The sequence below is a fragment of the Coenobita brevimanus genome, chromosome 115, assembly GCF_032717465.1.
Source record: "Coenobita brevimanus isolate Jiangsu-jjx chromosome 115, ASM3271746v2, whole genome shotgun sequence".
Taxonomy (NCBI): domain Eukaryota; kingdom Metazoa; phylum Arthropoda; class Malacostraca; order Decapoda; family Coenobitidae; genus Coenobita; species Coenobita brevimanus.
In genome coordinates this window covers 5,326,846-5,351,794 of record NC_137068.1, presented here as the reverse complement: position 1 = coordinate 5,351,794, position 24,949 = coordinate 5,326,846, and the positions used below count along the sequence as shown (strand labels likewise).

General features: G+C 42.6%; 2 protein-coding genes across 2 annotated transcripts in view; both read left to right on the top strand.

Moving 5' to 3' along the window:
• Kif19A (Kinesin family member 19A) overlaps positions 1–11,658 on the top strand; it is a 133,001-nt gene extending 121,343 nt beyond the window's left edge. The window contains exons 24-26 of the mRNA XM_080286986.1: positions 5,165–5,233; positions 10,049–10,269; positions 11,525–11,658. Coding sequence (XP_080143112.1) covers positions 5,165–5,233; positions 10,049–10,269; positions 11,525–11,634 — 400 coding nt within the window. The 3' untranslated portion in view covers positions 11,635–11,658. The remainder of the gene's footprint in view (positions 1–5,164; positions 5,234–10,048; positions 10,270–11,524) is intronic.
• Positions 11,659–22,938: 11,280 nt separating this feature from the next.
• Positions 22,939–24,949, top strand: part of LOC145418542 (protein misato homolog 1-like) — a 43,422-nt gene continuing 41,411 nt past the window's right edge. Inside the window, exon 1 of the mRNA XM_080286910.1 lies at positions 22,939–23,069. The gene's annotated coding sequence lies outside the window, so the exon portion shown is untranslated. The remainder of the gene's footprint in view (positions 23,070–24,949) is intronic.

Below are 24,949 nucleotides of genomic sequence, written 5' to 3'. Positions count from 1 at the left end.
AGAGGTGGTGTACTGTACCAGTGGACACAGGTTTGAATCCTGGCTGGGGCAGGGAACAGTTAAAAAGTTTTAAATTTCATTAAAGTAGACTACTGATCTACCAAAGACATGCCGACATATCATAAAAACACCTTTGCTAATGCCAGTACATCAACACACCAGTCCTGAGACAGTCCTAGCATGTATTCAGTATGGATGGTGGGTGTTACTACCAAAGTGGTGACGTATGGAGGTAAATGGTATGTAGGAGGATGCTGGTCCATTAAGCCCATCTAGACTTTGGCTTGTGCAGGGACAGCTTACTTGTATGTAAGATTAAATTAACTTTGCTTTTGTTGATGAGAGTCACAGTAGTTGCAACCCCAGGCTTGTGTCAATGTGAATCTGGTGGACTGCAGACTAAAACTTCCCCTCCCTGCAGTCCACTATCATTCTTTTGGGGGATTGGGAGACTCACAAGACCTTTTTATAAGTGGACAGTGGAACCACCTGGATATATTGTTGCCACCACATGCAGTCATTCCTCTCCAGCACCTGATAGTGAAAGTAGGGTATATACAGGGTGTCCCATAATTCTGGAGATAAAGGATAAACTGATGAAGGGTGATGCCCAGGAAAGAGGAAATTATAGAGGCATAAAGCTTTTAGACCAGATAATGAAGGTAATGAAGAGAGTTCTAGAAGATATGATTACAGAAAGGGTGAATATTGATAAGATGCAGTTTGGGTTTATGCCAGGCACAGGGACCACAGATGCCATACCGTATTCATTGATCGACAGCTTCAGGAAAAATGTATAGGAAAGAAAAGGGAACTGTACTTTGTTTTTGTTGATTTGGAGAAGGTGTTTGACAGAGAAGAACAGGGAGGCTTTAGGAAGGGAAGAGGTTGTGTAGATCTGATATTCATTCTTAGATCTATGGTGGAAAAGTTTCTAGAGAAGGGAAAGAAGTTGTATGCGGCTTTCATGGATTTGGAGAAAGCATATGACAAGGTGGATAGACAAGGATTGTGGAAAGTGTTAAGAATATATGGAGTAGATGGGAACTTGTTGAATGCTGTGAAGAGTATGTACGATGGTGCGAAGGCTGCAGTGCATGTGGATGGTGAACTAAGTGAATTTTTCTCTTTGAAAGTTGGGTTGAAACAGGGATGTGTCATGTCTCCATGGTTGTTCAATCTGTACATGGATGGGGTAATAAAAGAGGTACAAGGTAGGGTAGTGGATGTTGGAGTGGCCCTGGTGAGGGAGGATAGTGTTTGGAAACTCCCTGTACTGTTGTTTGCAGATGATACTGTGTTGTTGAGTGAAGATGAAGGGGAGCTGCAAGGCTTGGTGGATGAGTTTGAGAGAGTGTGTAAGAAACGGACTCTAAAGGTGAATGTAGGGAAGAGTAAAGTGATGGTCTTTGAGAGAGGTGAAGTCAGTGAATGGACAGCGAGGTTGGATGGTGAGGAATTGGAAAATGTGAGTACGTTTAAGTACTTGAGTAAGGATGGAGGTTTGGAAGGTGAAGTGCTTGAAAGGGTACAGCAGGGAAGAAAGGTTGCTGGTTCTTTGAAAGCAGTGATAAGAAACAGGGAAGTGAGCATGGAAGTGAAAAAGTTACTGCATGACAGTATTGTGATACCAATTCTAACGTTTGGAAGTGAAGCTTGGACGTTGTTGGAAGGACACAAGTCGAGAGTGAGAGCAGTGGAAATGAGTTATTTAAGAGGAGCCTGTAGAGTCACATGGAGAGACAGGCTGACGAATGAGGATATAAAGGAGCATTGTGGTGTGGATGTGGATGTGATAGGAAGTGTTATGAGGAACACACTGAGGTGGTTTGGCCATGTGGAGAGGATGGAGGGTGAAAGACTGACAAAGAGAGTGTATGTGAGTGAGGTGGAGAGGGGAAGAGGGAGGGGGAGGCCGAGGATGAGATGGAGGGATGGGGTGGAGAGGTATATGAGAGAGGGGGGTGTGAGTTGGGAGCAGGGTAGTGAAATGGCTTGGGACAGTGCGACTTGGAGGCGATTTGTTTGTGGCCACCCCAAACGGGATTGAGGCGTCTGGCAATAGATAGATAGATAGATAGTTTGACAGAGTTGCTAGCGAGGTGGTGAAGTGGGCAATGAGAAAGCTTGGGATGGAGGAGTGGCTGGTTAGGATGGTTATAGCCATGTATATGGTTGCTTGCACTCAGGTAAAGGTGAATGAATTTGAGTGATGAGTTTTCCATGAATCTTGGTGTGCACCAGGGGTCAATTTTGAGTCCCTTGTTGCATATCATGGTAGCTGAAGCCCTCTCATGTGACTTCAGAAATGGACTCCCATGGGAGATGTTGTATGCTGATGATTTGGTGTTGATTGCAGAGAATGAAAGGGAGCCAGAAGAAAGATTAAGGAAGTGGAGAGATGGTATGGGGCACAATGGCTTAAGAGTAAATGCAGATAAAACAAAAATGATGGTATCTAGGACTGGTGGCAGTACCGTCAAAGAAGTGGGAGAGTGGCCGTGTGCGATTAGCCACAAGTGCAGGGGAAGTAATTCCATCATGTGCATTAGGGGCAGGGTGGCTCTGTGGTAGAGCACTGGACTCGAGACCAAAAGGTTGAGAGTTCATGCCCCGCCCAGGTAGCTGCCCTGCTGGGAGAGGTATTGCTCTCCCGTCACGTATCGGCAATACGATCTATCAAGGTATAGCTTGGATTGCCTTGAGATAAAAAAAATTCCAAATTCCCTCTTGTGCAGTGTCTGTGTTAAGTGGGTGCACAAGAGATGCAGTGGTATTAAATATAGACTGTGAGGTAATGCTGATTTCATGTGTGCGGTGTCGGGGAGAGCAGGTGGAGATTGTCAGGCATGAAAGGGTTGAACTTGCAGGAGAGTTTCTTGAGTGTGTGGAAGAGTTTTGTTATTTGGGAGACATTTTATGTGCTGGAGGTGGGGCAGGAGGTAGCACTGTGGCTGGAGTGATGAGTGGTTGGAAGACATTCAGGGAGCCATTGTCTCTCCTGACATTGAGAGGGCTCGTCCTCCATGCTAAGGGATCTTTGTATGCAGCATGTGTTAGGAGTGTAATGCTGTATGGTGGTGAGACCTGGGCAGTAAAGGAAGAGGATATTTGCAGGTTCAAATGTACAGTAATGACAATGATTTGGTGGATGTAAAATGCATCCCTGGGTGTGAGGCTCGGGGGGGGAGCAAGGTTTACGATGGAAGAGTTTAGGGGTAGGATGGGACTGGGGTGTATTGATGTTGTAATGAGGAGAGGTAGATTGAGGTGGTTTGAGCATGCGGAGAGGATTGGGGCATGATAATTGGATGCAGAAAGTGAGGAAGTGTTAATGTTACAGATAGTTTAGTGATAGGTAGATCGAAAAAGCCCTGGGACTGGATCATTGAGTGTAACCTCAGGGATCTAGGACTGAATAGGGAAGCTGCCAGAGATCGAGCAGCTTGGAGAGCTGCCACTAGGTGACCAAGGCCGATGCATGCAAGCATGTTGGAGCCTTCAGAAACAAAACAAAAAAAATGAAACGAAACTAAAACAGTTAACATTCCCTGAATATGTACATCCACCTCTCTAGAATAACAGCCAAGGATCCTTTATTGCTGTAACAGTTCCCACAGATACAGTATTTCGCTGGCCTTTCTGTCTGTACTTGGGAGTAGTGGTAGTTTAACAGCATCATTCTTGCTTTGCAAGAGAGATGACCTGGTGTGATGCCTCACGTCACAAACACCAAGTTCGGCTATGTACAGTGTACTGTATGGTCTAAAGTACCCTCTACCATATCCCTTGTCTTTGGGCATATAATCATAAATATATGATTTCCTCTGATAGACAAGGGAACAGTTTGGTTTCTGAATGCAAATTGTCTGTGGGAGTCACCTATTTAACAGTATATGCCCAACGACAGTTTTGTGGTATAAATGTTATTGTTCATAAGGTGCCTTGTGCATGCATGAACTTGGTGCTTGTGAGACAGAGTCAGTGTGGTAGGTGGGGGCACCCACCGTCCACTCACTAGATGTAGTGCTGTTTCATTTGTCTGCCCTTTCATCTCTTCCTTCCTTCCTCTTTTCTGTCTTTCCTTCAGTCCTTCCTCTTCCTTCTGCCTACAGGTGACTTTACACTTCCTCTTCTGTCTTTCTTTCCTTCATTCTTTCCTCTTCCTTTTGCCTGTGGGTGACTCTACATTGAGTGACAAGCCAAATGGTTTCCTATACACCAGGAAACCATTTACTATGCTCGGTGGTAACCATATAACCAAATTATTGCACCTGGTGGTTTAGTGGGTAATTAAGGTGCTCCAGTTAGATTGAGCCTGTGTAAGTTTATATTCAAGGGGTGGTTGGGGTTTATTGCTCACGTCATGCCATTCAGGGATGAGTGAGACTGGTCACTATCATCTTAAATGTCAGGACCAACTTGCCTAGCCCTGCACTCCTATGCTTCTCATGGGGCAACTTAGGATTGGATAATGGATGGATGGATGGATATTCTTTGGCTCTCATGTCCTTTTTCACATAGCAGGGAGTAAGTAGCTGGATGTAAATGCACTGAAGGTATTGTTATTTTGAGGGAAGAAACTACAGGCTCCCTAGACATGCAAATACACGACATCAGCTGTTTCTAGTGCACTTCATATCTTCCTAGACACCCCATCCCAACCCTGCTTCAGCTATTGTAGAAGGCTTTCCAGGCTACAGCTGAGATGGAAATGTCTGCTCCTGCAGTGGTCTGTAAAGGACTAACATTTGTCATCTCCACCTTTAGGGCTGTGCGTACTTCTTTGTTACCCCAGTGTTTTTTATATATGTTTGATTCAGCTTCTCTCTACTGTTATTGCCTCATCTTGCATTGGACAGTCCCCATGTGTATGAGGCATAGCATAATCTTGGCAAAGCAGTGTAGTCGCCACATTATACAGTATGTTGATTCACTGATTCTTTGTCAGTTTACAGGACAGTAGAGTATTAAAGTTGACATACGTGGTACAGTGTGTAGATGCTCATAGTTGGTAAAGCAACTTCTCTCTCACTTTATTATTATCCTGATTGGTAATTTATCTTCATTCACAAATTGTAATTCTGTTTGCAGTACAGTAGTGCATTAGAGCTGACACCAGTTACATGTAGTTGCTTGTAGCTGCTCCTATGCTTGTCTGCAGGTCATTGGTGAGTGACGACATCATATCCGTGTTGAGTCTGAGGCTGGACAGTCCTCCTCGGAAAGCAAGGTGAGTCCACGTGCTTCATAGGTCATTCATATCTCCCCATCCATCAGTCTGTATGTTTATTTGTCTGTTGCCTACATCTTAATTCTGAAAAGGGTGGCCCCAGTGAATCACCTTCAAATCAACCTGAGGCTGCCCACTCTCCAACTCTCATTCCCTTGTCACATATACCTCTTCACCCATCCCTCCATCTCATCCTCGGTCTCCCCCTCCACATCAGTCAGACTTGCTTCTCAAATGCCTCTCCACCCATCTCACCATCTCATCTTTGGTCTCCCCCTCCACGTCAGTCACATTTGCCCTCCTAGACAGTCTCTCACTCCATCCTCTCCAAATGATCAAACCATCTCAGAGTATTTCTGCTAATGCTTTCTATCTCATCCACATCAACACCACAATGCTCCCTCACTTCCTCATTTGCCCATCAGTCTGTTTACTTTGTACGCTGCAGGTCATGCTGAAAGATTTACTAGGTTTGTTTAGCAAGATGTGTAGTTGAAAACAGTGATATATATCCACATTTTAGTCAAAGATTTATGAAGCCTCTACAGGATGTTATGATAATTTGAAGATTGTATTACTTGGTTTCAGAGATCATTGCTCACTACGTATTTAGCAATATGAAGGTGATAAGTACTGTATCTTTCTTTGATGCTGCACAGTAATTCCTTTATTGACACACTTGGGATGTGTTTGAAAATTTTCATGTTAAGCAAAAATCAACTGAAGTAAGGGATAGGTTCCACCAAGAAAGAGTACCCTTTGAAAAGTGAAAAGTAAATCATTCATGGGTGGTAATCGATCCATCCATCATCCTAAGTACTGAAATTTACTTGATGTTACTAGTTACGAGTGAAGGCGAAGTCCTTGCAAGTCTCTCATCAAGTAGTGGCATTTTCTCACATATGAGCAGCCCAACCTGGCCCGGCCCAACCGTAATGCTTTTGAGAAGCTTATATCTCAGCAACCACAGAAAATGGATCACTTCGTGCTTTGCGGCATATGATATCCCCATTCTTTAAGATGTGTTTTTGACTGGTTTCATCACAGCCAGGCAGTGGACGTGGCACATGATGCACCAAGTGCAGCATGTCAAAATCATCAAAAGAGAGACACAGGCCAGACAGTTTGTGGTAAAGGCATGAAACTTGGTAGGTAGATAGCCATCAGTATACTGTAGGCAGCCTCGGGGTGTAAGGCCACATTTCAGTGCTTTTGGATTTAAATGCCTTCACTCATACCTTGTCGACAAAGGTGTTTTACTGGTTGTATCTGTATGGATTAAATACAGTGTTAATAATCTGTAAGCAAATATAAAAAATGTGCTGCAGTGAGATGAATGCTAGTGTAAATTGTATCAGTCTTGATCCCTCACTGCACATCTTGACCATGTACTGATGAACAGTGGAGTGTTATGTGATTGCTTCTGTGCTGATGAACAGCTTTATAATGAAAAACACCATACGTGAAAAAGCATGTTATCCTCTAAATAACATGGTACATCATATGATGTACATTATTTTTTCCTTATCTTTTTCCATTTTCTTCACATCCAAAATTTATATATATATATATATATTATATCTATCTCTCTATCTATCTATCTGTTGCCAGACGCCTTAATCCTGCACGGGGTGGCCACAAACAAATCGCCTCCACATCGCCCTGTCCCCCGCCATTTCACTACCTGCTCACAACTCATATATATATATATATATATATATATATATATATATATATATATATATATATACACACACACACACATATACAGTAATCCCTCTAATATCCGAATGCCCAATATCTGAACATCCCCACTAACCAGTCATAATCATCCTGGGATCCAATATTCCCAAAATGGGCCAAAAACCGCAAAAAATTAGAAAAAAATCTGACTTTTTTTCCCACCCGTAATTTGAAATTGCTGCCTGGTGCCAAACAGCTGTTACACCATGGTCCCTTCACCCCTTCCTTCCTCCCCTCTCCCCTGTCAGGGTTGCCATTTGGTATTTTTCATTACCAAGTGTGGGCCAATTTGGTAATGAAAAATTCGTTTGTTAATGAATCAGAATACTGCATTACCAAATGGATTTTTCACATGTATGAGGATACACAGGATGGAGATGGTGGATTGTTTGCTCTCTCTGATTAATCTGCTAGCCTACATAGCATGAAAATAATCAGCATGGTGTTAATTATAAGGAGAGTGATTACATGTATTTCCACTTGTGTATATAATTAGTGAAGAATAAATGCTAGCTTTATGAATTTGGTAATGAAAAGTTTAATTTCGTAATGAAAGTTGAGGAGATTGGTAATGTGGCCGTTGCGATCTGGCAACTCTGTTACCCCGCCATCATCAACAGTCACAGCTTAACTCCGATCGAGAGCAGATGCTCATAGTGCAAGCCACAGGTGCTTGTTTTTTGTGAATAAAGAGTGAATAAACTGCAATACCTCACCACTAGAACACACAGGAATTTACAGTGTTGTGCAGTGTTAAGAAATTAGAATTTAGAGTGCAGAGGATTAACTGTGGACTGCAAACTGGCGGTTCAAACCAGTCCAGGAGCCAGGGACTTGTAAGTACCCAGAATGTTTAATATTGTATAAACTCACCTCTAAAACCTCATTTTATGGTTCTTTTGCATTTATATCAGTCTTTTATGTCCCTTATTGGTGTGATTTGGGTCTTAAATAGGTGCTATGCATGTCCAGAGGGAGTTGTATAGGTGTTTCTCTGAGTTAGGGTCCATAAGTACACCATAAGCTGGGGCCCAATATCCGGACAGGACCACTATCCGGACCTGCCTATGACCCTATTACGTCGGATATTGGAGGGATTACTGTATATATATATATATATATATATATATATATATATATATATACTGTATTTATATACAGTAAGACCTCACTATAACGAACTAATTGGGGCCCAAACCATTCCGAAATATGCGAAATTCCAATAAAAGCAACATCTGGACTTCCCCCTGCTAATCCTGACTTTTTCCGATATATCAGACGTTAGTCCGAATCGCGTGAATGGTTTTTAAACCATTTTGATTACCATTGTGGTACTGTACTGTTACAACTTCACTACATTAATCAAATGGTATAATATATACAATAATACTGTACTGTACACTGATAAACATGTCCTTTATTTACCTTATCGTGGTGAACATGGCTGAAGTGGTCAGGCAATCCGGACTGCTTCTGGCTTTATCAGACTTTTTCCAATATACAGTATAGGAATTTAGTCCGGAAGCTCCTCGAGTCCGATAAAAACGAATTCCGGTCTGTTGAAGTCCGTTATATCGAGATTTTACTGTATATATATATATATTTATATATAGAGCCTGTGTGGCACAATGGTAAAGTGTGGATTTACGTACACTGAAGAACGAGGGTTCGTGCCTCGTCAGGGTAATAAACTTTGGAATCGTTCTTCCGGCCACGTTCTAATTTGGCAGACATCAGGGATGCTGTGGTTGAACCATTGTTGCTTACTGTAAAGTATGCTTGCACCCAGTTGGCTTGCGCGGGCCAATTACACTTGGTTCACAGGCTACACACACATCCAAAGCCACTACAACACTACAATTACACTTACAAGCACTTCTCACCCTACATACAATCTCTGCCAGACAGCCTAAGCCACTAGATAGAGATACAGAGGCTGTATCGTCCCCACTTGGATAGGCTGGTCCTGCAGTGGACACTCAAATGGCTGATGATGATAATGATATAGTTATATGTATATATATATATATATATACAGTATATATATATATATATATATATATATATATATATATATATATATATATTATATACAGTAATCACTCTAATATCCGGACGCCCAATATCCGAACATCCCCACTATCCGGACATAAGAATGTTTCATACTGTACTTTTTTCCATACTATACTTACCTCATTTCACTCTTTAATGTCCTTTATTGGTGTGAATAGGGTGTTAGGAGCTATGCATGTGCAGTAGGAAGGTGTTTTTCTGAGTTAGGCCAGGTTAGGGTCCATAAGTACCAGTCCAGGAGCCAGTCACCAGAATGTTTATTATTGTATGAACCTACTTCTAAACCCTCATTTTATGTTTCTTTTGCATTTATTTCAGTCATTTATGTGCCTTATTGGTGTGATTTGGGTCTTAAATAGGTGCTATGCATGTCAAGAGGGAGTTGTATAGGTGTTTCTCTGAGTTAGGGTCCATAAGTACAAGTCCATAAGCTGGGGCCCAATATCCGGACAGAACCAATATCCGGACCTGCCTATGGCTCTGTTACCTCGGATATTGGAGTGATTACTGTATATATATATATATATATATATATATATGGCAGTTCTTCTGTCATTTTAGTCAGTCTTGGGTAGGCCAGTGGTCAGAAGGTTGGCCTGCTGTATACCTTCTGCTGAATATCTAACTGGTTCGCATCTTCAGCTCTTCACCACAGACGTGCTGTTAATGTCTTTTTATAGACAAAGGAATATAGTTTTCTTATTATGTTTCCATTGAAGAAGAGAGAGAGAGAGAGATAATGATGAGCAAAATTCAAGACATTGACTGCTGTTTAAGGGTAGAACATGGATATACACTATGTGGATGGAATTCTTCAGTGTTTATCATCATCTCAGGTGTAAGGGTCATATACACTGCCCCACCACCCTTGACACCACAACAGCACACAACACCAAGCAGTGCAGTGATGGCATACAATTACAGTTTATGACGAGGCAACCAATAATCTGGTGGTTTGTATTAAGGACTTACTGTAATTCTTCCGTGTATCCTTATCAGGCCTAAGGGTCAGGGCACACTGCCGCGCCGTCACCCACACCACGACGACCAACAGCACCAGGCAGCACAGAGGCGGCGCAGGCGTATAGGGTCGGCATCCTCCAGTGACGGGGAGTCGCCCATCCATCGCCGCTCCAACAAGCACCACCGGCGGGACCCGTCGCGTCGCCGTGGCAACAGTCTCAGCCGTCTTGAGGCCAACCCAACACAGCAGGGACACTGTGAGTATGGCAGGACATGCAGTACAGGATGGCCTCTATGTAGCACTCCTATACACAGTCCTGGGCAATTACTCATGTGTTGCAGGCACAGCTTTCACAGCATTATCAATGTCTCTCCTGCATTATTATACTCATTTCCTGCTAACACTACTACATCCACACCAGCAGACTGAGCCATTCATACCACATGAGATGCCACCAGGTGACTTTAGAGTGAACTGGTGTCAGTGGACCACCTTTATACTCAGCAGTTTATAACAAGGAAATGGTGATTTAATAGTTAAAATGGTTCCAGTGTCCCAGCTGGAGAAATGCTTTTGCATAGGTTTGATTCCCAAGGGTAATGTAACTGACTCATTCATTTGGACACCAACCCAACAGCATAACCAGGCTCTTGGAAGTCTGATAGCATATAATATTTAGCTCATTTTGCTGTCTGTACCAGTGAGGGTGAGTAAGGATTCCATGGGCTTCAGTGATGAATGGATGGGTGTCTGGCCCATTTTTGAGCCGCATTGTCTGCAGCACTGGGGCTGTGTGCCTTGGCTCTGAAGTTCCCTTTTCAGCCCTCATGCCAGGTGTTTCTTTGGTCAGCCAGCAGTGACTGTTCCTTCCACATTCAAGTCTGTGCTGCGCTTCACCCAGTCAGTCTGACACATTGTCTGTACATCATGTCTACATCAGTTCAGCCAACCCATGTGCATCACCTCAGTGCCCAAGTGTCATCTACCCTCTGCACATAGTTGCTCAGTCCCTCATGCCACACTACACATCCACTTGATTAAAATATAGTGTTCTAGTGTACCAGCAGCTGTGAGAGGCTTGATGAATAAGGTGTAAATATACAGTATCATAATGGTGAAGCCAATCAAAACCTTACCTTACAATAGCTAACCTAGTTGAGTTTAATATAATATAATCTGATGTTATGTATTAACCTAAAAGAGCCTAAGCTAACCTGTTAACCCACTAACGTTGTTTGGTTTGTTACAAGGACCACTGGTGCTTCCTGACACCAAAGCATCCTGCCTTAACCCAACCCAACCCAACCCACTTGAACCCAGATGAAGCTAACCTAATCTAATTTCCTCTCTTGTAACCTAACCTAACCTAACTTAACCTAACCAAACTAAACCTAGTCAAATCAGGCCAAGCCAAACCAAACCAAACTAAACTAAAGCATACCAAATCAAACCTAACCTAACCTATACTAAACTAAATTAACCTACTGACCCACTAACCATGCCTGGTGCAGGGGCAGCTGGAGCTCCACGCCGCCAAAGCATCCCACCCCCACCACGCCGACCAGCCCCAGCCAAGTCACCCGACCCTACTGGACTCATTGCTTTTGCTCTCCATCGTTGAAATTTCATTTTTGAAACTTCATTTCCGAAATTTCGTTGCTCCGTTGCTGAAACTCTGTAGCTGAAACTTCAACTGAAACTCAACCCCTTTTGACTTGTTGCTTCAGCATTCCTGCATAGATAATTAGCACCACAACACACCAGCAAAAACCGTGTTGTTGTTGTTGTGGCCCCAGGCTCATCAGGACATAAACCAGGTGGACTGCAGGCAGAAATTGCCCTTCTCCTACAGTCCACCATCCTCCTTTAGGGAGACAGGGAAAGAGTTGAGGGATGTTTGTATAACCAGGCAAGAAAACCACTTTGTTATATCAGTGCCGTCATGTGATAAGTATCCGTATCAAGAACAAGTCCATTGTATTACCTCAGTGTGTATATAACTAACATGTTCAAGCTCTTGTTTCTCAAGATGATGAGTCTCATCCCTTTGTTGATATAAAATATTCTCTCCAAAGCTGAAAAAGAAATCATTAGGAGATAGCTAGAATAAACCAAAAATGATTGATTGCCACTTAAGTCCATATCATATACTGTATGTATTTTATTTTTTCAATTGTACATTTTTTCCCCCATTGTCTGTAGTAATATACAAAGAAATGCCTTTTTGGGTTCCGTTTCTACCCATGGGTGTGCCAGTTTTCCCGTTCTACAGTTTTTACAGTTCTAGATGCATAGAAAAATTTAATTATATTATGGAACACACTCCATACTTCTAATGAGGGCTGCCTGTATATGATTTTGTTTTTATATGTGGTAGCATTTCTAGGAGTGGCTTTGTCCATCCATCTCTCATTAATGTTTTTCAGATGTGAGGTGCTTTACTCGCATACTCTTTAGCTGCTTTAGTAAAGGTAGTAGATGGGTGGCTACCATCAACCCTGGGAGATATACCATGAGAGTGAAATCTGATTACAAGCTTGGTACAGTAGTTGGCCACACAGTTGTAACTCTCAGGAAACATTCAGCCACAAGTACAGTCACTCATTGATCTTTCTTCTGAATCGCAGTCCAAGCTGAGACTCTCATTCTGTTACAAGTCTTATTACACAGCTCATATTCCTTTTTTTCCCATCACTTTCCAGCAACTGTTGGGCAGTAATTAGCTGGTTTTGGCACTTGGCTTAGCTTCCAGTTCATAGAAAACATTATCTGTACCATGGCCAGCCCCAATACAGAGACTCCTTAAAAGGAAATAGGGCAGCATTTTTAGATTAGAGATAAAGTTACACCACACCACCTTCTCACACAGCTCACAAAATCACCCATCCATACCACACCACACAATGTCTTACCACCTTCTCACACCACACCACCTCCTTACACCACAGCACACACAATCACCCACCCAACACCACACCATACCGAGCCATACCATCCTCTCACACCACACCACACAAAATCACCCACCCACACCACGCCAAGAACCATGAAGCTCCCCATATCTGTTATTTTTGTACAGTATTTGATGATCATTGAGGCAGTTTCTGTTAAGTTCAGTATGTAGGTATTTATGAAGGTTATTCCTGTGAAGAGTCAGGATTCCAGGGGCTTCAATAGTGAGTGAATGTGTGTTTGGCCCATTTCGCAGGGCATACTGTTGATTAGGTCTCCTGCTGTCAAGCATTTTTCTTTTCTTGCCTTATGGACCCTCCCTCATCTCATCTTTGAGTAGGAAAAAGAGGTCATGGTGATGATGATGATGATGATGATGATGATTTTTATGAATGTTTTGTATCAGTACCTTTTTTTCTCTTCATTTTCAAGTTACCGTAGCATAATAGAAATGATCTCATATAAAACTTGGAGGAGGTGTATGTGTAAGTACATTGTAAAGTAAATCAGTATACCCAGCAGGTGTGTTGTATATTGTTAGTACCATATGTTACCTCAGTCATATACATATTTACATTTTACACGCTAGACAGGTTCAGTATAAATATATATATCTGTTTTATTATACTGAAATTGTCATCAGAATATACAGGCAGACCCATTTACAATGCTCCTCATCCACTCAGCTGGACAGTTTCTTGTGTGGTGTGGGGACGACTCAGACAGCTTTATCAGTGTCTGTCCTGCATCTTCTCTTCATTTCCTACACCCACTACCACACTCACACCCACACCAGCATACTCAGCCGTCCCCACCACACACATTAGACCACCAGATGCCTTTCCACTGGAGTTCTATTCATGGGCCTCCCTGTGTTGATATAGTTTTTGGTTTAACATGACTTGTTCTGTTCCTGCTCTTTGACCCCTTCCAGTTGGTGATGGATCGTTTCATTGTACAGCACAAACTCTCGGATCCAAATGCTGTGGTCCAAAGTAAAAAATGGAAAATTTTGGATTGTAGAATCATAATGATAACCCAGAGAATACTGTATGCAGTTAATAGCCTACTACTACCATGAAGAGTAAGTACTGTACAGTGAAGAACCTTGCATTACTGTAGTACTTTATTATTTGGTCTTAATGCACATCCCCCAACCTTAAAAAAAAAAAAAAAAAGCTATTATGTGAGGACATGAGCTATCAATATCCCCCTGTTGTATAAAATTATACTGTATGTATGTGTATTTTTTGCATTGTGGATGTGTATAAATATTGAATTTTTGGATTTGAGAGTTTGTACTGTACAGTACAGTATTCTTGCTATCCAGACAGTTTTATTTAGCTTGGATGAGAGTTTGTTAAGTGGAAGGGTTAGATATAGCCCTATTAAATCTTCATTACCTGGTTGTTGGTGGAGAGGGATGCCTTCCTTTTTTGGTACCAATATTGCCAGGCAGCCCCACTGTCTGATACTTGTATTACAAATGTCTGTCACATTCCTCACTATCCCGTAAAAGGAAGATGGTGGACTGCACGAGAAGGGTAGCTTCCACCTGCAATCAGCAGGGTTCACAGCAGATGAACCTGGGGCTACAATTACTTTTTATTACTATCATATTCCTTTCCTAAGCTGAAGAAAGTCCTCCAAAGCAGCAAGAATAACTTATAAAAATGCATATCATTTTGTGGAAGCTGTTACCCTTTATAGCCTGAGGACATTTTCTTTCAGCTTAATGCCAGATATGTTATGTAGCCTGGGGTAGATGTCTCCAGCTATTGTTGTTGTGGCCCAGGCTCATCAGGATGTGAACCTGGTGGACTACAGGCAGAGTTACTAACCACCCTCCTTTTGGGAGATATGGAGAGGATTGAGGAATATTGGAAGAACTGAGCAGCTCCACTGCCCAGTCATATCAGTGCCACCACATGAAGTTGTCCCTGTCCAACACCTTGTATAGGACCAGAGAGGTGTCAGGTTGAAAGGGTTATATATAGACTCAGTCTGCCAGATTCAGTTTTAAGTTGAATGTAAATATTTTGATCTGAAAGGGAATCCATGTATGACATTAATTCTCTCATACAGGTAGTGTGTTTTTTATTTTATTCTTGCTATCACCAGACAGTTTTATTCAGCGTAGGTGTTGTGCAGTGCAGGGGTTAATGAAGCCCGTATCATACTCGCCCAGTTTGAAACATCTTTCCAAAGCTGATGGTAGTAGTAGTAGTTGTAACCCCAGGTTCATCCGAATGTGAAACCAGTAAACTGCAGGCTGAATTGCCTCCCACCTGCAGTGCACCTGCCCCCTTTTCAGGAAAGAGGGAGGAAGTTGGAGGACATTTGCACAACCAACAGTAGAGCCATCCAGCCATGTCTGTGTCACTGCATGTGGGCACCAATCTCCAGCACCCCAAAGCTGAATAAAAGTCTAATGGTGGCAGGAGACAATGAATAATATGTCATCAGACTGAAGGGATTTAATAGAATTATATTACTATAATTGTGTTGTTGTGCTTTATACTGTACTGTCTTAATATTTAGGTTGTTTATTTAGCTGAACCTGTAATGTAAATAGTTTGATGTGAAAAGGTATCCATGTATGATAAAAAAGTAAAACATAATAATGTTACTTCGTTTTGTCATTTGGTTTAACTTTCATTCCAAAGATAACATCAGCTGTACCAAGACCAGCCATTATGTGGGGATTCCTTACACCTTGAAGGCTGTCATGTTTTTTCACTTTATTCTTCCTCTGTATATCTGTTGCTAAACAAGTTGATCCTGTAAGGGGTGGCCACAAATAATTAAGTCTCCTCCACATTGACCAACCCTTTGCAATTTGGCTGCCGTCCCTCCAGCTCACACCTCCTCCCTGATATGCCTCTTCACTCCGTCCCTCCATCTTCTTCCTGCAGATGATATTATGCAGCTTAGGAGATACTGTATAACCAAACATAGATTATATTGTTGGCTGGGAAGGAGTAAGAGGAAGTTTGGTGTCATTTGATATGATGTGATTTGACTTGAATAATATGTTGCTAATGCTGTTACTGTTGTTGTTCCTGGCTTGCAGTGATTTATTTCAAATTGAATGTCACCATCTGGATATTGGAGCTGGGTATTTGCAAGACTGTCTTCTTAGTGGCATAAGAGGCTTCATTGCACCTCTTCCTAAACATTTTTTTCCTCACTTTGCCATAGCATATATATATATATATATATATATATATATATATATATATATATAAATTTTTTTTATGCAAGGAAGGAACCTAAGGCCAGGAGACTGCAATCTGTTCCCTCCAAGAAAAAACAAAAAAAAGATAACAGAGAGCCAAATTCAAGATCTGTTCATTTCAAGATGCATACATATGTAGCACATTATTTACATCATAAACATAGTAGAGGATATTGGAGTGTAGTGTTTTGGCATAGGAGGCTTCATAGTAACTCATCCTCAGCAATTTGTTTTCTATATAACAGCATGATATTCATCTAGGGAGACCAGGGATCAGATGGAGGGATGGAGCGGAGAGATATATGAGAGAGGGAGGTGCGAGTTGGAAGGATGGAGTGGAGAGATGAGAGAAGGAGGTGCGAATTGAAGGGAGGATAGCCAAATGACAGAGGACAGGGTGATGTGGAGGCAATTTGTTTGTGGCCACCCCTTATGGGATTAAGGAGCTTGGCAATAGAGAGATGCATAGAGATGCTACATATGTTTTAATATCAACATAGTTTCTACCAGTAACATATACTGTAAGTGGATATTGAGGGGTAATGTTCTGAGTAAATCACTAGAGAAGAGATGCCAAGAAATCTGCAAAACTGCTTAGAATATGACAAAGTATTTTTTTTAGTATTGTATCTTGCAGTTCTGTGTGCTTTTGTATTTGTATCTTGTTTGCTTTGTACTTTGTGTTGGTGTTTGTATCTTGTGTGCTTTGTACTTGTTTTGTATTGATATTTTGTATTTTCTTCATTTTGTTGTAGCCTTTTTATTTAGACTTTTGTAATTGTGGTTTTTGTATTTGTCTATATTTTTGTATTTTGTATGTTACTTTTAGGTACAGGGCATCTGCATAAGTATCTGTATTCACATGACGTGATACCACATCACCCTCCCACACCATGCCACATCACCCTCCCACACCATGCCACATCACCCTCCCACATCATGCCACATCACCCTCCCACACCATGCCACATCACCCTCCCACACCATGCCACATCACCCTCCCACACCACACCACATCACCCTCCCACACCACACCACATCACCCTCCCACACCACACCACATCACCCTCCCACACCACACCACATCACCCTCCCACATCACATCACCCTCCCACACCACACCACACCACATCACCCTCCCACACCACACCACACAACATCACCCTCCCACACCACACCACACCACACCACATCACCCTCCCACACCACACCACACCACACCACATCACCCACCCACACTGCATCACACCAAGGTATCAACTGAACGACCCTGAAGGTAAAGCATCTTGTCATTTTATTTGTTTGTTAATTTTGTCTGTAAAGGCTCCAACATGCAGGATATTTATGCATGTCTACCTTGGTCACCTAATGGGAGCTGTCCACACTGCTGAGTCACTAGCAGCCATTTTATCCCTGAGGCCATACACTTTGACCTCATCCTATATATGTTGTAGATTGTGTTTTTGTATTTTGTAGTTCTGTATTTTATTTCTTTGGTTTTGTCATTTATATATGTTGGTTTGTATGGTTTTGTTTTGTGCTTATGGGTAGTGGTGGAGAATGCTTTCAAGACCTGGTGGTGTAGTGGCCAGAAAGTCCCAGTCAGAGTAAAAGTTGTTCATCTATTTGATATCCAAAAGGTGATGGGGATTTTTGTGTATGATGCCGTCAAGGATTATTGGCTGGTCATCTGCCGTCATACACACTTGAGTGTAGCCTAACCTCTGGACCCCTGCATCTCAAAGGAGGTAAAATGGGAGTGGCTCATACATTATCACCATCATCTAGTCCTGTGTTGCCCTATGAGAAGTGTAGTAGCCCGGGGCTTGGCAAGTTGGTCCTGACATCTAAGATGAGAGTGACCAGCCTCACTCATCCCTGAGTGGCAGTATGTGAGCAGCAAACCCCAACCACCTCATAGATATAAACCTACACAGGCTCAATCTGGCTGGAGAACCTTAATTACCCACTAAACCACCAGGCACCATAGTTTGGTTATGTGGTTTCCATCCAGCATAGTAAATGGTCTCCTGGTGTACAGGAAACCATTTGGCTTGTCACTCATTGTAGAGTCACCTGCAGACAGACAAGGAAAGAAAGAAGGAACAAAAGGCAGAAGAGGAAGGAAGGAGGGAAGGGAGGAAAGGACAGTCATCTGAGAGCAGCACTACATTGAGTGAGTGGATGATGAGAGCCCCCACCTGCCACATATTATTATTTTATTTATTTGGTGGTAGGTGGTGGCACCCATCATCCACTCACTTGATGTAGTGCTGTCTGCCTCTTCCTTCACCCTTATCACTCTTTTTTTTTTGTGTCTGTTCTCTTTCTTCCTTTTTCACCCATCTCTCTTGTCACTTTTTATTACTCTTCCTTCCTTCCTTCTCAAGTGACTTTGCTTTGGGTGACAAGTCAAATGGTTTCCTGTCATTTGCAGTGCTGGGTGGTAACCATACAACCAACCCATACATGTTCCCTATGTGTCTGCAAGTGGGTTGGTGGAGGGTTAGTGCCCCTCCCGTTAAACATTTAAAAGTCAAACGACCACCCCCTGTGGGATTATGGCGATTGGCTATAGATAAGTAGAGATAGATTGTTTACTTCACTGGGCAGTCTTATGATAGCTCAGTCATATTTGTACATTTCATTTACTTGTGTCTGGATCTTACTTTACCATATCTTCAGGTGGGGAAAAGGGCAAGGTAATGGGATGTGAACCCAGTGGGCTGGAGACTGAAATTGCCATTCACCTGCAGTTTACCATCCTCCTTTCAGGGAACAGAGAGGGAGTCGAGGGATATTTGTATAATTGGGTAGTAGAGCAGCCTAATTATACCAGTGCCACCACATGAAGGCATCCTCTGTAGTACCAGTACAGTATTGTACAGGTACTCACATATGCTTCATGGCAATAGTGACCTGTGTATAACATCTTTGTTGATAGCCGTGTCCATGTTGAGAGGATGGAAAGACTAACTAGGAGAGAGTGGGTGTGAGTGAGGTGGAAGGGGGGAGGGGGAGATGGAGGGGAAAACTGAGGATGAGATGGAGGGATGGAGCAGAGAGGTATAAGAGAGAGGAGGGTGTAAGTTGGAGGAAGGGCAGCAAAATGACGGGGGAGAGGGTGACGTGGAGGCGATTTGTTTGTGCCACACCTTATGGGATGAAGGCATCTGGCTGTAGATAGATAGATAACATCTGAACATAATTTCCTAGTTTGGAACTTAGTTTTTGGATTAACTGTCTTGTATTTGTTTGCATCCGTTATAAGAACTCCAGCTTTCTGTCATGTCATCCTTGGTCACCTAATGGGGGCTGTCAGTGCTGCTCAATCTCTAGCAGCCTTTCAATTCAGTTCCAGATCTTTTTTTTAATTTGCCTCTTGCAACTCTACTATTGATGTTCACAGCTCTCACTCATGGCACCCGGTTATTCTACATCCTTATCACATGCCCAAACCATCTCATCTCAGTGATACACATATATGAAGAAGAAGAAGAAAAAAAAAATGTGCTGATGATTATGCCTGTGAGGTAGAGTCAGGATTCCAGGAGCTTAAATGGTGAGTCTGAGTACCTGGCCCGTTTTACTGGTCATGCTGTTGATTAGTTCTCTGTCACCTTTGCCCTTTCCTTGTCTTCTGAGCCATACTTTATTGTGTTTAGAGAGTCAGGATGCTTATAACACTGGGAAAAGGTTAGGATGGTGATGGTGGTGATAACTATGGAAAACTGAGTAGGCAGGATCCAGAAATCACCACCACCCCCATCCCACACCCTAACCCTCACCCCTATTCCACACCCTAACCCTCACTCCTTATCCCACACCCTAACCCTCACTCCCTATCCCACACCCTAACCCTCACTCCCTATCCCACACCCTCATCCACTCACCCCCTGTCCCACACCCTCATCCACTCACCCCCTGTCCCACACCCTCATCCACTCACCCCCTGTCCCACACCCTCATCCACTTGCCCCCTATCCCAAACTCCCTATCCCACACCCTCATCCACTCACCCCCTGTCCCACACCCTCATCCACTCACCCCCTGTCCCACACCCTCATCCACTCACCCCCTGTCCCACACCCTCATCCACTCACCCCCTGTCCCACACCCTCATCCACTCACCCCCTGTCCCACACCCTCATCCACTTGCCCCCTATCCCAAACCCTCATCCACTTGCCCCCTATCCCAAACCCTCACCCCCACATTCATCCTCTTCCCCCACTTACGTACATCTCCCTCACCATCTTCCTTCCTTCTCTTCCCTCTCCCTTCCTCTCTCCCTATCCATCATCCCTCTCCCTCACCTGTATTCTCTTCCTTCCCTTTCCTCCTCTGCTCCCTTCTGCCTCTTCCCTACACCCTCCCCTGATTATTCACCCTCACCCCTTATACATCCCTCCCCCCACTTGACTCACTGGATACACCCCCTCCCCTCTGTACTATATGTATAGATGACAGCAGGTATGTATGGATAGGTCAGTGTCAATGTATAGGTGACTATATATATATATATATATATATATATATATATATATATATATATATACTGTATATATATATATATATATATATATATATATATATATATATATATATATATATATATATATATATATATATATATATATATATGTCTGTTGCCAGACGCCTCAATCCCATTTGGGGTGGCCACAAACAAATTGCCTCCAAGTCACCCTGTCCCCCGCCATTTCACTGCCCTGCTTCCAACTCACACCCCCCTCTCTCACATACCTCTCCACTCCATCCCTCCATCTCATCCTCGGCCTCCCCTTCCCTCTTCCCCCCTCCACCTCACTCACATACACTCTCTTCGTCAGTCTTTCACCCTCCATCCTCTCCACATGGCCAAACCACCTCAGTGTGTTCCTCATAACGCTTCCTATCACATCCACATCAACACCACAACGCTTCTTTATATCCTCATTCGTCAGCCTCTCTCTCCATGTGACTCCACAGGCTCCTCTTAAATAACTCATTTCCACTAATCTCACTCTTGACTTGTGTCCTTCCAACAACGTCCAAGCTTCACTTTCGTACGTTAGAGTTGGTATCACAATACTGTCATGTAGTAACTTTTTCACTTCCATGCTCACTTCCCTGTTTCTTATCACTGCTTTCAAAGAACCAGCAACCTTTCTTCCCAGCTGTACCCTTTCAAGCACTTCACCCTCCAAACCTCCATCCTTACTCATCACATTACCCAAGTACTTAAACGTACTCACATTTTCCAATTCCTCACCATCCAACCTCGCTGTACATTCACTGACTTCACTTCTCTCAAAGACCATCATTTTACTCTTCCCTACATTCAATTTTAGATTCCGTTTCTTACACTCCCAAACTCATCCATATATATATATATATATATATATATATATTATAACAATAGCAACGTTGGGTCTGGTTAGTACTTGGATGGGTGACCGCCTGGGAACACCAGATGCTGTTGGCATAACGTTCTCCCTACGTGTCAAGTGGGGTTGGTGGAGGATTAGTGTCCCTCCCTGTAAAAACAATTAGCTCTAAGCCCTTGGCCACCCCGTTTGGGATACATGGCATGTGGCAATGAATGAATGAATAACAATAGGCCAGGGTTACAGGTTAAGGTCAACTTAAGTTGCCATCCATTTTAAACTGAACTTTGTGGAAGGGTGGAGGATAAGAATGGAAAAATTGTTTCGTCAGTCAAAAGGTCAAAGTCATAATGAAAGATCAATGGGCAAGGTCACAAGGTAAGGTTAACTCACAGTTTTGATCTGATCTGAACCAAAGTTGGTGGAAGTATCAAGGGTCATGCAAGAGCAAAGGGATTCTATTTGAGAACGTGTCTTGTGTGCCTGTATGTGAACAATGTGACTAACGCAGTTTAGGTCTGATATGGGTGAACTAGGTCATCAGTTGAAAGCCACTGATGGGGTTGACTTTTTTTTTTTTTTTAATGTCAGAGGTCAAAATCACATGGAATGGTCAGCTTATAGTTTGTTAAATTTTTTAATCGATGTGGATTTAACTTGAGGGAATGTTTTAGGTTAAAATAAGGATGGAGATTAGATTCTGAGAGGGTCAAGGTCACTGGGCATAGTAAATCAAATAGTGGAAGAGAGTAGGGTTAGGTACACAGGGTTAGGAACGAAGTGAGTAATTCGATTTTGAGTGATTTGAAGGTCACGCCTCAAGCAAAGTTAAAGATTAGACCCTGAAACCTGTTGGTGTTGAGGTCTCTTGAGTGGGCCTATTTATTTTGCGGTTGCAAGCGGTGAAAATGATTGAAGGATTGATAATTTTCTTAATAAACTCAGTTGAGTACATAATTCCATTTGCTCATAGTGGTCACGATTTTGTTCAGCAATAAATGCTACGCTCTGCCAGGTGCATTCCCAGATTGAATGGCATGCATCTGGATTAAAGGTAGGTGACAGGTGTTGGCGAGTAGCCGAACCTGCCTTTGTAAACAAATATTACCGTGTCCGATACTTCGATTCCGGAATCCATTACTTCAACTATTTTCTTTTCTTCCCTCCTTGTCGTCATTCGTGGTCTGTTTGGTGAAGAAACTATTTTCAAGAAGTTTTCTGGGCAGACATGTGTGATACTGTAGGTTATGGAAGCTCTAGGATTGTCCAAGTGGCATAGCTTAAATCGGATGACGGCAAACCCTTTAAACCACCAAGAAGAAGAAGAGGCGGTGTTTGTGGGACTGTTGTGTGGTAATTCTGTTTTACTTTACACATTATAGTCACTAGCATCTCGAGGGTAGTGTTTGCCAGTGGTCACTGGTGTTATTTCACAGATACCTTCGTCTGGTGGAAGTGCTGTCTCTCACTGCTAGCCGACTGTAAGTACATTTTGACAATAATCGTTCTGGACAGAGAGGAGGTTTATGTTAAAAAAAAAAAAAAACGAGTTTGTTTTACAGTACTAGGGTTGTAGTGAAGGACATTAAGAGTGATGAGCACACGGGAACTCTATCAAAGCATGGATATTTGTTCAAAATTACACCCTTTGGTAAAAGTGCAGGAGAGATCCCATGCATAAAATGTACCGTACAATTCTATTTTGTTTTCTGTATACTGTATTGTAAAAATCATTGTGATTGTATTAGAAAGTTGTTGAAAGCCAGTGTTTTGAAGATCTATCTATCTGTCTATTTATTGCCAGACACCATAATCCCGTAAAGGGTGGCCATTTGACACTGAGTTAGTTGTTTTACAGGGAGGGGCACCAACCCACTTGTTGACACATAGGGAGCACGTATGGTTTGGTTACATGGTTACCACCCAGCATTGTAAATGGTTTCTTGGCTTACAGGAAGATAATCAGTATAAAACCACCAGTTTTAAATGCAAACCGTGTCAAGCAGCCACCTGCAATGTCAGACTTTTAGTTTGATTTGGTTCCATAGTCAAACTGCCACTGATAGTTTGTCTCTGCCAACCTGACCTAACACAACTGTACCAAACCTAATCTAATGTAGCCAGATTCAAATCAAACTTAAATTAACCTAACCTAACCTGAAGAATTTGGCAATGAATGAGATTCCAAATTGACCCATTACCCTCTCCAGGACACCACTATTGGTGTCAGCAAACCTGTGCTCCTGAGTAATGTTATTTTTGCAGAATTTGGGTGTCATGAATAAATTATACAATCTTTAGTGACCAGTGATATTTCTACAGAATGTCTGTCTATCCATCTATCTATTGCCAGATGCCTCAATCCCGTTCGAGGTGGCCACAAACAAATTGCCTCTATGACGCCCTGTCCCCCGCCATTTCACTGCCCTGCTCCCAACTCACACCCCCCTCTCTTCTATACCTCTCCACCCCATCCCTCCATCTTATCCTCGGCCTCCTCCTCCCCCTCCCCACATTTACCTCACTCACATACTGTACTGTACACTCTCCTCGTTAGTCTTTCACTGTCCATCCTCTTCACATGGCCAAACCACCTCAGTGTGTTCCTCCTAACGCTTCCTATCATCCACACCACAACACTCCTTCTCCATGTGACTCCACATACTCCTCTCAAATACTGGTAACTCATTTCCAATGCTCTCACTCTTGACTTGTGTCTTACCGACAAGGTCCAAGCTTCACTTCCATACATTAGAGTTGGTATCACAATACTGTCATGCAGTTACTTTTTCACTTCCATTCTCACTTCCCTTTTTCTTAACCCTGCATTCAATGAACCAGCAACCTTTCTTCCTTGTTGTACGGTACCGTTTAAGCACTTCATCCTCTACACTTCCATCCTTACGTATCACGTTACCCATGTACCGGTACTTAAGTGCACTAACATTTTCCATTTCATCCTTGTCCAATCTCACTGTACAGTGAGTGACTTAATTTCTGTAGAAGAAATATAGGCTACATGAGCTAAAATTGTTAGGTTAGGGTAGATTAGACTACAGTATATTAGGTTGGCTTAGATTAATTTTATATAGATGAAGTAAAGACTGAGATATAAGCTAGAGAATCTCCCTTTACCAACTTCCTTATTTACAAGTACCGGTACCGGTATGTATAAAAGCGTGGGAAATGGACAGTTTAGTTTTCAGCAGCAGGAAGACCTTACCAGCCCATTTTTTATTCCAAATTGCTTCTACAGTGAAGTCACCATAGAGTCTGCCAAACTCAAGTTAGCAATACTGAACTAAGGTTGATAAATGGGGCAGGACAGTGTACACTGTGTGCTTTTTACCAGTTGTGCTTC